The sequence below is a fragment of the Symphalangus syndactylus genome, chromosome 23 (genome assembly GCF_028878055.3).
Source record: "Symphalangus syndactylus isolate Jambi chromosome 23, NHGRI_mSymSyn1-v2.1_pri, whole genome shotgun sequence".
Classification (NCBI taxonomy): domain Eukaryota; kingdom Metazoa; phylum Chordata; class Mammalia; order Primates; family Hylobatidae; genus Symphalangus; species Symphalangus syndactylus.
In genome coordinates, this window is record NC_072445.2 from 15,852,265 (window position 1) to 15,865,873 (window position 13,609).

At 42.8% G+C, this 13,609-nt stretch overlaps 1 protein-coding gene across 5 annotated transcripts in view; it reads left to right on the top strand.

Moving 5' to 3' along the window:
* TAF8 (TATA-box binding protein associated factor 8) overlaps positions 1-13,609 on the top strand; it is a 43,173-nt gene that overhangs the window by 2,225 nt on the left and 27,339 nt on the right. For all 5 annotated transcript variants that reach the window (XM_055264290.2, XM_055264289.2, XM_055264292.2 and 2 more), the window contains exons 3-5: positions 2,791-2,889; positions 3,213-3,275; positions 4,639-4,763. In XM_055264290.2, coding sequence (XP_055120265.1) covers positions 2,791-2,889; positions 3,213-3,275; positions 4,639-4,763 — 287 coding nt within the window. The remainder of the gene's footprint in view (positions 1-2,790; positions 2,890-3,212; positions 3,276-4,638; positions 4,764-13,609) is intronic.

Here is a 13,609-nt window from a genome sequence, read left to right on the forward strand (position 1 = left end):
GGATGGGATAGGATGAGGGATGGAAGTATTTATGGTGTTTCTTAGGGAGCAACAACTATGAAAGGAAGTAGGAGAAAGGTTTGGGCAGAGGGAGATGTGGAGTGCAATGCAGGCCCAACAAAGAACTGGACAACTTAGCCAGGACCCCTGGAGCATTATTGCCCGTCAAGCTGAAAAGGCCCTGCCTTTATACTCAGGTCTTGATCAAACACTAGATGTGGGCTACCCCAGGAAGGGTGCTCTTGGGCAAGGTGGCTCTCTGCAGCTGATGTTTGGCACTTTTAAATAACAAATGTTTTCCTAAAGCAGTGATCTCAATCATTGTGGCTTCAGAACTCCTATATTTATTTATTCTTATTAATTAGAGATGGGGTCTCGCTGTCTTGCCCAGGCTGGCCCCAAACTTCTGTATCCAAGCCTCCCACATAGCTGGGACTACAGGCATGTGCCACCACACCCAGCTCTCAGAATCCCTTTATATTAATAAACATTGAAGACCCCAAGTAGCTTTTGTATATGTGTGTTTGCCACGTTAGAAAAAACAAATTTTGGGGCTGGGTGTGGTGGCTCATGCCTGTAATCCCAGCACTTTGGGAGGCCAAGGTGGATGTATCGCCTGAGGTCAAGAGTTTCAAGACCAACCTCGCCAACATAGTGAAACCCTGTCTCTACTAAAAATACAAAAAATTAGCTGGGTGTGGTGGCGGGCGCCTGTAATTCCAGCTACTCGGGAGGCCGAGGCAGGAGAATGGCTTGAACCCAGGTGGCGGAGATTGCATTGAGCCAAGGTCACACCATTGTACTCCAGCCTGGGCAACAAGAGCGAAACTCCATCTCAAAAAAAAAAAAAAGAAAAAAAGAAGAAGAAATTTTGAAAATAAGAATGTACCATCACATATTCTGTTATTCATCAGACCCGTGATGTCATCAAAAGTCACATAGACTCAGGAAAACTACCTGAGAGAATGAGAGTGAAAAAGTCAAAGAATGACTTAATTTTATTATGAAAATAGTTTTGACCTGTGGACTTTAGAAAAGATTTTGGGGCCTACCACAGGTTCCCAGGCTACTACTTTTTGAACTTTGTCCTAAAGGAACGAGTTAATAGTTCCCAAGAGATAAGAATGCAGTTCTTGGAACAATCTTGGAATTTAGAGTTTAAAAGTCATGTCTAGAGGCTAGTATTAGTGACTTGCTCAGTGTAGCAGGGAAGTTGGTGGTAGGTCTCCTGTTAGACACGCTTCCCTGTCAAGCACCACTTGCTTTTATTTTCTGAGCCACTGGGCCCCTAAAGTAGGAGTTCTTTACCTTTTGAGACCCCTTTGTACATTTGATAAGATCTGTGGACCCATTCCCCAAAAAATGCTTTTTTTGTGTGTAAAATTCAGCACAGCTTCAGAGTGTTCATGAAACCTCCCGTCCACCTTGGAAGCTCATTCACAGAGCCGAGCCTCAAAAACTCCGTCTTAGAAACCTTTCCCCTTTCCCCAAAAGACTTTAACGCGACTCTTAAATAGAGGTTCAGCTTCAGGCAGAAGAAACAAAAATTGCCCATCAGAGAATAAGACCTTTTTGTGTGTGTGGTAGTGAGATATACATAAAAAAAATTATCATTTTAACCATTTTTAAGTGTACAATTCAGTGGTATTAAGTACATTCACAATGTTGTGCAGCCATTCACACTATTTCCAGAACTTTTTCATCGTTCTAAACAGAAACTCTGTACCCATAAACAATAACTCCCCATTCTCCCTCCCCCTCCATCCCCTGGTAACTTCTAATCTACTTTCTGTCTCTGGATACCTCATATAAGTAGAATCTTTATCTGTCTTTTTGTGTCTACCTTATTCCACTTAGTATAATGTTTTCTTTTTTCTTTTTTTTGAGATGGAGTCTCGCTGTGTCTCCCAGGCTGGAGTGCAGTGGTGCCATCTCGGCTCACTGCAACCACCTCCGCCTCCCAGGTTCAAGCGATTCTCAGCCTCGTGAGTAGCTGGGATTACAGGTGTGTGCCACCTCACCTGGCTAATTTTTTATATTTATGGTAGAGATGGGGTTTTGCCATGTTGGCCAGGCTAGTCTCGAACTCCTGACCTCAAGTGATCCACCTGCCTCAGCCTCCCAAGTGCTGGGATTACAGGCATGAGCCACCACACCTGGCCTTAGCATAATGTTTTCTTTTTTTTCTTTTTTTTTTTTGAGAAGGAGTTCTCACTCTGTCGCCCAGGCTGGAGTGCAATGGCACAAACTCTGCTCACTGCAACCTCCCCCTCCTGGGTTCAAGCTATTTCTCAGCCTCCCGAGTGGCTAGGATTACAGGCGCCTACCACCACACCTGGCTAATTTTTGTATTTTTAGTAGAGATGGGGTTTCGCCATGTTGGTCAGGTTGGTCTCAAACTCCTGACCTCAGGTGATCCACCGGCCTTGGCCTCCCAAAGTGCTGGGATTACAGGCCTGCGCCACCACACCTGGCCTAGCATAATGTTTTCAAAGTTCATCTATGCTATAACATTACCAGAATTTCCTTCCTTTTAAAGGCTGAATAATATTCCATTGTATGTATACAGCACATTTTGTTTGTTCATTCATCTGTTAATGGACACTGGATCACTTTTGGCTACTGTGAATCATGCTGCTGTGAACATTGGTGTACTAATAGGTGTTCGAATCCCTGCTTTCAGTTCATTTATGTATATACCTAGGAGTGGAATTGTTGGCTCATCTGGTAATTCTATGTTTAACTTTCTGAGGAACTGAGAATAAGTTTATTCCTTTAATCCCCTCTTAGACATTTCAGAAATTGGGAGAAGTGCCAAGTCTTACTGTGAGCACACAGCCAGGACCCAGCCCACACTGTCAGATATCGTGGTCACGCTTGTTGAGATGGGTGAGTATACCTTCAGTTTCCAGTTCTTCGATGCAACTGGAGAGAGGAGTCCCTAGGAGGCAGGCATGTCTGCTGAGTGTTCTTGGTTTCCCTCATGGTTCTCTTGATTTGCTTTGAGCTTGAAAGAGTTATCAAGAGAGATTCCTCTGAACACATCTAAGAGGCCTCATAATTCCCTGTTAGGGAATTCTGCCAGAGCTTCTTTTGCGTGGCTGCAAGGTCATTGAGTTGAGAGTTTAAGCCATTTGTCCATAATACTACTATTCTTTGTGTATTAAATATCCAGTGGTCTGGGCAGTGATTTTTGTTTTCCTGTCTCTTAGGTTTCAATGTGGACACTCTCCCTGCTTATGCAAAACGGTCTCAGAGGATGGTCATCACTGCTCGTAAGTGACTTTGAACTGAGGTACTTAGCGATTTTTCAATTAATGCTTGTGGAATGAAGTAATTGAATATGGTAGGGATTGGATTAGGAGCTACTTCCTTGTTGCAGGCTCTCTTCCAGTGTTTGGGGCTACCTACAATATAATCTTTATTTGGGCTAGCGGGATTAGCATGTAAAATTCAGTCACCAAAAGGCAAACCATCTTTGAGATAGTGCTGTGTTTCTTGTGTTCTAGCCCCAGAAGGGCAAATGATGCTGCTTGGAAAAATGAAAGTTCTTGTTCTCCTTAGATTAAGGGTTGGTAAATTGTGGCCTATGGGCCAAATGCAGCCTACCTCCTGTTTTTGTAAATAAAATCTTATCGGAATGCAGCCATATTTACTTACTATCTGTGGTTGTTTTCATGCTATAATGGCATAGTTTAGTTGTGGTAGAGACTGTACCACATGCAGAACCTAAAGTATTTATTATATGGCCCTTTACACAAAGTTTGATGACCTCTACTTTAAGTAAACCAGGGTGCCATAAGCTGAGTAGAGAGTAACCAGTTTGGGCTTGTAAGACCTGGAGAAAGTTAACTGGATTTTTTCTTTTCTTTTCTTTTTTCTTTTTTTTTTTTTTTTTTTGAGATGAAGTCTCACTCTGTTGCCCAGGCTGGAGTGCAGTGGCACAATCTCGGCTGACTATTGCAACCTCTGCCTCCGAGGTTCAAGCTATTCTCCTGCCCCAGCCTCCCAAGTAGCTGGGATTACAGGCGCCCGCCACCACACCCGGCTAACTTTTATATTTTTAGTAGAGACAGGGTTTTACCATGTTGGCCAGGCGGGTCTCGAACCCCTGACCTCAAGTGATCTGCCTGCCTCGGCTTCCCAAAGTGCTGGGATTACAAGCGTGAGTCACCGCACCCAGCCTGGATTTTTTCCTTAAAGTCACTTTTTTCTTGTTGGCATTTTTTTTAAAACCCCCTCTCAACATAGCAGTGGAAGGTGCCGTTTTCAATCCCCTCTTGTTATCATTAAGCTCACACTTACTGTCTCCAGCTCATTGTTCCTTTTTGTTATCCAAGGTCTCTGAAAAGAGAACCAGCAGCCCATGTAACTAGTTATTGTGGCCACAGCCACCCACCTCTACCTAAGAGGCTTGTGGGCAGATTGTTGTCAAAGGGAATGTCAACCAAGATTAGCCAGCAGGGCTGGGCATTGTAAGCCATCAAAGACCTTTTATCGATTGAAATACAAAATGCAACTTGTTTAGAAAATTGAGGTCTGGCATTTTTTTGGGAAAAGGAGGCTTTGGGCAGAGACCATTATCTGTAGAAATCAGGGTCTTGGGTGGAGGGGTAATCAGTTGTGACTCTGTTGCAGCTCCGGTGACCAATCAGCCAGTGACCCCCAAGGCCCTCACTGCAGGGCAGAACCGACCCCACCCGCCGCACATCCCCAGCCATTTTCCTGAGTTCCCTGATCCCCACACCTACATCAAAACTCCGGTGAGTGATGAAGCACTGGGGCTGTGCGTGGTCTAAAGCACGGAGTCAGTTCCTACCGACTGTCACGCTGCAGAGTCCAGTCCAAAAGCTTGTTGATGAAAGGGTGGTTCAAAACTCAGAATGTGGCCGGGCACATTGGCTCACACCTGTAATCCCAGCATTTTAGGAGGCCGAGGCAGAAGGATCACTTGAGCCCAGGAGTTCAAGACCAGCCTGGGCAGCAGAGCAAGACCCTGTCTCATTTGAAAAATAAATAAAGGAAAAAAAAAGAATTCAGATTATCTTTCCTCATTGAGAAACAATTTGGCAAATGAGAATTATGTTCTCAAGTTTGCCAGCTAAAGTATAATTAACAAAGAAATTGAAGCTGGCCCCAGTATTGCCTGTCCTACTGAATCACAAAAGTACATAGCCACATAGGAACAAGACTGAAAAGGTATTCCACTAAATGTTCATAGTAATTTTGGGTTGAGATTATAGGTCATTTTGTTTTGTGTTTACTTTTCTGAGTTTTCCAAATTTTCCGTAATAGGAAAATTATTTTTTCAATTGGGGGAAAAGTTGCTTTAAAAATATTTAGTAATGGCCGGGAGCAGTGGCTCATACCTTTAATCCCAACACTTTGGAAGGCCGAGGCAGATGGATCACCTGAGGTCAGGAATTCAAGACCAGCCTGGCCAACACAGTGAAACCTCGTCTGTACTAAAATTACAAAAATTAGCTGTGCGTGGTGGCATGTACCTGTAGTTCCAGCTACTCAGGAGGCTGAGGCAGGAGAATCCAACCTGGGAGAAAGAGGTTGCAGTGAGCTGAGATTGTGCCACTGCACTCCAGCCTAGGCGACAGAGCAAGACTCTGTCTCAAAAAAAAAGAAATAAAAATTAGTAATGATAATGAAATGGAACTTATCACTCTGAGCTCTAGGTCTGAACGAGGAGAAGATGAGTTATCCTCTGTGGTTTGAATGTGTTCTAATTTGCCTGAATGGCAGTTTTACCTTCCGTTGGGAAGGTGCCCTCCCGCGCTTCCTTTGCTTCTGCCTCCATACCATATAGTGATGGCCATTGTGCGGGCTGCTGCGGCAAGCCCTCACGTCCTCTGGGCATTTCTCCACACCTTAGGGTGGGGGAGAGGGGAATAGTAGCTGCTCAGCTAATGCAGCACAGCCCTTGCCATTGCCCTTGGTCAGATCTGTCTGTTAGTTTCCTGGGCTGCTGTAACAAAGTGCCACAAACCAGGTGACTTAGAACAACAGAAATTTATTGTCTCACAGTTCTGGAGGCTAGAAGTCTAAAATCAAGGTGTCATCCTCGCTCTGAAACCTGTAGGGGAGTCCCTCCTTGCCTCTTCCTAGCTTCTGGTGGTTGGCCAGCATTCTTTGGCATTTCTTGGCTCATAGACGCATCACTCCAGCTTTCTGTCTTCACATGGCATTCTTTTTCGTGTGTGGTTGCAGGGGCAGACGGGGAGACTGGAGTTTTATTATTACTCAAATCAGTCTTCCCGAGCATTTGGGGAGCAGAGTTTTTAAGGATAATGTGGTAGGTCGGGGGAAGCCAGTGAGGCAGGAGTGCTGATTGGTCAGAGATGAAATCACAGGGACTCAGGGCCGGGCAAGGTGGCTCACGCCTGTAATCCCAGCACTTTGGGAGGCCGAGGCGGGGGGATCCCGAGGTCAGGAGATCGAGACCATCCTGGCTAACATGGTGAAACCCCGTCTTTACTAAAAATACAAAAAATTAGCCGGGCATGGTGGTGGGCACCTGTAGTCCTAGCTACTTGGGAGGCTGAGGCAGGAGAATAGCGTGAACCCAAGAGGCGGAGCTTGCAGTGAGCCGAGATTGCACCATTGCACTCCAGCCTGGGCGACAGAGTGAGACTCTGTCTCAAGAAAAAAAAAAAAAAGAAATCATAGGGACTCAGAGCTGTCTTATTGCACTGCGTCAATTCCTGGGTGGGGGCCACAAGATCAGATGAGCCAGTTTATTGATCTGGGTGGTGCCAGCTGATCCATCAAGTGCAAGGTATCTCAAGCACTGATCTTAGGAACAGTATAGGGAGGGTCAGAATCTTGTAGCCTCCAGCTGCATGACTTCTAAACCATAATTTCTAATCTTGTGGCTAATATTAGTCCTACAAAGGCAATCTAGTCTCCAGGTGAGATGGAGGTCTGCTTTGGGAAAAGGAGTGTCACTGTCTGTGTTTAAACTCTAAACTAAGTTTCTCCCAAAGTTAGTTTAGCCTATGCCCAGGAATGAACAAGGACAGCTTGAAGGTTAGAAGCAAGATGGAGTCAGTTAAGTTAGATCTCTTTCACTGTCTCGGTCGTAATTTTGCAAACGTGGTTTCAGTCCTTCCCTTTGGGTTTTATAACACCTTAATCTTTAGGTGTAGGCTGTGAAGATGGGAAAAGGCCATCAATTGCTCTGGCTTCTTCCTGCTGACAGGGCACATTGTGGGAATGGGAGTGAACCCCAAGGTGAGAAGAGAGGAACTGGTTTGCAACTGTCTGAGTGTATTCGTGTGGGCCTGGCTGGGCGTCCATGGCTTGCATGGCACAACATTAGTACTCTATAGTTTTACTACAGTGTTGAAGTGAAACAGCCCACTCTAAGGTAAATAACGAGTCCTAGGATGAGGAGTACAATTCCCAATTTTAAAAGCAAAGATTTGAAAGCACTAGTTTGGGGAATTCTAACCCACAAAGACTTTAGAATTTATTCTAAACTGCAGAAAAAACCTCAAGAACAGCTAACAACAGTTTACTATAGTTTTTCTTTTGAAGCATAATTTTTCTCTCTCCAGTCCCCATTTTTATTAAAAACAAATCATGACACAACTGATTTGTTTACAAAATAAACTTTAGTCTTACTGTACTTGGCCCAATTATTTGCATAAAGTGCAGCAAGAATAATTATTTTTCACTTAGACTTTTTAAGGCTTTGATAGAACTCTGTTCCATGAAGAATCTCAGATAAGACTTTTTAAAAGCCAAGTCCAGCCATGGGTTTCTACCCTCAAATACGTAGAGTTGGGCAAATTTCTCTCCTCTTGAGGTCCCAAGATAGCTTGGGGTTCCTAAGCCTGTTTGAAAGTAACATTCTTTACTTGCCACGGGTCAGGAACCTTGTACAGAGACTCTGTGTGGACAGGGTATAAGGCCAGATTCCCCAACGGGCTTTAATTGGCTATATAAGTCAACTTTGATTCTTTAAAGAAAGCATGCCATTCTAGTCAAAGCCTTGGTAAAATAACCAATTTCTCCAACTGTGTCCTGTTACAAAAGAAAACAGATTCTTATTGCACTTATGCAATTAGCTATACTGCCATAAATTGAGAATATTCACAAATAGTTTCCAAATTCTGGAGAAATCAGGTGGAGAGGAACAATATGCTCCAAATTTTGTTCACAGGAGTTTATTTTGCTCACATGTTAAAAGTTGCAAATAGTTCTAAGGAAATAATTTCTCTTCACTCTGAAAACAAAAGGTTTAGCAATGTTTAACACATTAGCTCTCCATGAGAGTCCTAGAAGTTTGGTTTTTTCCTCTATTCCAATAGCACAGTTCTTAAAGTTATCTGAGACCTGTACTTAGAGTCCTATATTTGATTATAAACTGTATTTTGATAAGGACCAAAGTAAGATAAAATGTCTGTGAATGACAAAAGTCTGTAGCCACTATTAAAGCTACAATTGACTAGGAATTTTGGTTACTTCTGTGGCATACAACAATTTTACATAACAATTATAATTATTAACGTACACTAAATTATATCAACATTATAGAAGTTTCCCATAATTTTGGACACATACTAATAATATATTTGTACAAATACAGTCTAAAGTAAACCAAACACCATTCATTCTTCTATTTGAAAGTTTTCCCTCTATTCTAATGTCACAATCTTCAGAGTTAATAATCAGAAACCTGCATTTATGAGCACCTGTTAAATTTTATACCTGATTATAAAACCATATTTTAAAGAGGACCAAAATGAGACAACAATTGTCTGTGTATGACAAAAACGTTTTAGGGCACCCACAGTTAAAGGCACAATTGGCAAGGAAATTTGTTACCTCTATGTCACGCAATCTATTAACATAATAATTATAATTACTAGTGATAACAGACACTAAGTCATATTAGAATTATAGAAGTTTTACGTAATTTTGGAACATGTACCAATAACATATTTATACAAATATACACCAAAGAAAGCCAAACACCATTTCATATTTGACAGTGCTTCCTGTATGATTTTTGTATCAGATAAGCCAAATGTCATTTTTGGGCTTTAGAGGACCTAATATCTAAAATGTTAGGTTAGAGAGAGACATGATTTTTAATTGGATTTTGTAAAGTTTGTCAAATATCAAAGGTTTAAAACACTGGATATCACAAAATAGAATCCCAGGTCACCATAAGTCATTCGTTTAGCCAAAATGATAACTCCAAAAAATTTTTTTAAAAAGAAAAACTTTTACTCTGATAGAGGAGACTTAGCTTTCCAAACAAGACTCAATGAAGATAGCATGAGGCCAACTGAATCTGTCTCTTCTCTTCTCTCTCCTCTTTTTCTTTCCCTGCCATTCACCCAAAGGAGAAAAGAAAACCCTTTTATTATCTTTTAACATTACATAAAAATCATCTTCAGAAGAGAAAAACAAATTTCATATTTGCATTAGTGCATCTTTAATGTTAAAGCTAGTTTTTTAAGGCGCGGTGGCTCACGCTTGTAATCCCAGCACTTTGGGAGGCCGAGGCGGGCAGATCACGAGGTCAGGAGATCGAGACCACAGTGAAACCCCGTCTCTACTAAAAACACAAAAAATTAGCCGGGCGTGGTGGCGGGCGCCTGTAGTCCCAGCTACTCGGAGAGGCTGAGGCAGGAGAATGGCGTGAACCCGGGAGGCGGAGCTTGCAGTGAGCTGAGATCGCGCCATTGCACTCCAGCCTGGGTGACAGAGCAAGACTCCGTCTCAAAAAAAAAAAAAAAAAAAAGCTAGTTTTTTAAATAAAATTTTATATCTCTACCCAGTTTTAATTGTTTGACCATACGGTAAGATTTTCATAAACTTTTTAGAACCCTTTACAATTTTCTATCAAACAGTAGGTCAATTTTCTAAGAAAACCCTGTTATTCAGACACATAGGTCCAGATTCTGGCCCCACATGAGTATGATTTTAATGTTTTAGCCTGCAGGAAAAAGCTAAATAATTTTTTTTAAATCTCAGCCAACTTATTGATACCCACAGAATTTTTACACGATCAACCCTTTACAAACCTTTTTCACTTTGCTTAAATCTTCAGTTTCGATTCTGTTACTCTTTTAGGTTAAGACAATCTTTTTTTTGAGACAGAGTCTTGTTCTGTCATCAGGCTGGAGTGCAGTGGTGCGATCTCGGCTCACTGCAACCTCCACCTCTGGGGTTCAAGTGATTCTCCTGCCTCAGCCTCCCAAGTGGCTGGGACTACAGGCGCCTGCCACCAAGCCTGGCTAATTTTTTTTTTTTTTTCTTAAGTAGAGACGGGGTTTCACCATATTGACCAGGCTGGTCTCGAACTCCTGACCTTGTGATCCACCCACCTTGGCCTCCCAAAGTGTTGGGATTACAGGCATGAGTCATCACGCCTGGCCAAGACAATCTTTAAAACCCTCTGAACTAGACAAAATTACATTCCCTTTAACAAAAGCTATGGCTAAAGCTATGCCAAGTTCACATGGCATTCTCTATCTCTGTCTTCCTGTGGCCAACTTCTTAGGAAGACACTAGTCATATTGCACTAGGGACCCACCTTAGTATGACGTCATCTTCACTGTGCTTACATCTGCAGTGACCCTATTTCCAAATAAGGTCATATTGTGAGGTACTAGGAGATATCAAAAATGTTTTTTGTGGGGACACAGTTCAACCCATAACATTCTTTAACTCTTTTATATAGTGTATCCCTATCTGTAACATTTTTTTTTTGAAACACCGTCTCACTTTGTTGCCCAGGCTGCTGGAGTGCAATGGGGCGATCTCAGCTCACCACAGCCTCGACCTCCTAGCCTCAAGTGATCCTCCCACCTCAACCTCCCGAGTAGCTGGGACTACAGGGGTGCACCACCATGCCCAGCTAATTTTTTATCTTCTGTAGAGACAGGATATCACCATGTTGCCCAGGCTGGTCTCAAACTCCTGGGCACAAGCAATTCACCCAGGCATGGGTACATACTCCAGTATATGTTTGCTTATTTATATGAATATTATAATGTAACATTGTGCAAAATAATGTACATTAAAAGATAATCTTACCCTTTTAAAATGTTCAGGAAACCTATAACCTTTTCTAGTGGGAGCGATTGCCTCTGCTTTTTATTTTTTGAAATCATAGGGTTTTTGTTTTGTTGTTGCTGTTATTTTATAGAGATGGGGACAGGTTTTTTGTCTTTCTGTGGTGCCCAAGCTGGTCTTGAACTCCTAGCCTTAAGTAGTCTTTGCACCTTGGCCTCCCAGGGTGCTGGGATTACAGGCATGCACCGCTGCACTCAGTCTTTTTTTTAGAGGTGGAGTTCTCACTCTGTTGCCCAGCCTGGAGTGCGGTGGTGTAATCATGGCACTACAGCTTTGAACTCCCGGGCTCAAGCAGTCCTCCCACCTCAGCCTGCAGAGTAGCTAGGACCACAAGCACACGCTACCATGCCAGCCTAGAAATCTTGGTTTAATACTTGATGGAATAGTAAGTTGGAGGTCAGAATCTAAGATTAGCTTCTTTTGATACTTTAATGGCTCTCAGTTGAAAATGGTACATCACAAAGATATGTAACATCATTGGCTGCTCTTAATAAATCATAAAACTAATTTTTTCATCCTCATTTACCCATTATCCAAAGAATTTGGTTGAAAATTTTCTATTAAATTTCTAATATATTGAGTGCCAAAAGTTGTCTTAGGAATAATTATAAGATTTTGCATTTTAATGTTTTTGACAAGTACAATATGTTCAAAATCCACTTATTTTATTATTGGGAAGTTTTGGGGTTTTTTTGTGGGGGGTGGACAGAGTCTTGCTCAATCCCCCAGGCTGGAGTGCAGTGGTGTGATCTCGGCTCACTGCAACCTCCATCTCCCAGGTTCAAGCGATTCTCATGTCTCAGCCTCCCCCAAGTAGCTGGGATTACAGGCGCCCACCACCACGCCTGGCTAATTTTTGTATTTTTTGTAGAGACAGGGTTTTACCATGTTGACCAGGCTAGTCTCAAACTCCTTTATTTTTTTGAGACAGAGTCTTGCTCTGTCGCCAGGTAATCTATCCGCCTCAGCCTCCCAAAGTGCTGGGATTACAGGTGTAAGCCACCACACCCAGCCTTTTGGGAAGATTTTTAACATGTCAGAAAATTCTGTTTCTTTGTTTAAGTACAGATATGAGAACTGTATAGGTGACACACTTGAACTGATGGTGACAACAAAGAAACATTTCCAGGTGCCTTCTTTAAAAATGCTATCTCAGCCTGTAATCCCAGCACTTTGGGAGGCCAAGGCGGGCGGATCACAAGGTCAGGAGATCGAGACCATCCTGGCAAACACAGTGAAACCTCGTCTCTACTAAAAATACAAAAAAATTAGCTGGGCGTGGTGGCAGGCATCTGTAGTCCCAGCTACTCGGGAGGCTGAGGCAGAGAATGGCATGAACCCGGGGGGCGGAGCTTGCAGTGAGCAGAGATCCCACCACTGCACTCCAGCCTGGGTGACAGAGCAAGACTCTGTCTCAAAAAAAAGTGCTATCTCAGTATCATGAAGAGTAGTTACTTTATTGGTCGTTGTTAAAATGTCACCATTGCCATTACCAATTAAAATGTTTTCCGGCTGGGCACGGTGACTCACACTTGTAATCCCAGCACTTTGGGAGGCCAAGGTGGATGGATCATCTGAGGTCAAGAGTTCAAGACCAGCCTGGCCAACATGATGAAACCCCGTCTCTACTAAAAATACAAAAATTAGCTGGGCGTGGTGGCACGTGCCTGTAGTCCCAGCTACTCACGAGTCTGAGGCAGGAGAATCGCTTGAACCCAGGAGGTGGAGGTTGCAGTGAGCTGAGATGGCGCCACTGCACTCCAGCCTGGGTGACAGAGCAAGACTCTGTCTCCAAAAAATAAAAATAATAAAATAAAAAGTTTTGGCTCATTTCCCATTCTGATCTCAATCGTTTTCACTCCATAACTTGATTGCCAGCAATCTCATAATTAGGAGGAAGAGTGGCAGCCTGCCGTTTTCTTGGTCACTTGCACATATAATAAGATCTTCAGCCTCTCTTTCTTTGAGGGAATCTTTTTGGAACAATGTATCCATATTGTGAGGATTGATTTAATAAGATGGGATGGTATAATCCACAAATCCACATAGGCAGCCACTCCCATACTGCAGGAGGTCACATTACGCTGATGGAACCTGTGGTCCCCGTCAGGGCTTCCCTGGGGGCGCTCCCACTCTTGCTTCAGGATGTCTCTCTTAGACCTGAGACCATCTGTCATGGGAGCTGAATGAAGGCTTCAGGACAATCTCTACAGTAAATATTTATACATTTCTTAATTTTTAATTAGAAATAAATATTAAAGTAGTTACATTGTTTTTCCACCTTCCTACTGTGCTTTGGTGATCTTGGCTCTAACTAATGGTATTGGGTTATTTTATTTTATTTTATTTCTTTATTTTTTGAGACAGAGTCTTGCTCCTGTTGCACAGGCTGGAGTGCAATGATGCAATCTCAGCTCACTGCAACCTCCGCCTCCTGGGTTCAAGCGATTCTCCTGCCTCAGCCTCCCAAGTAGCTGGAATTACAGGTGCCTACCACCACACCCAG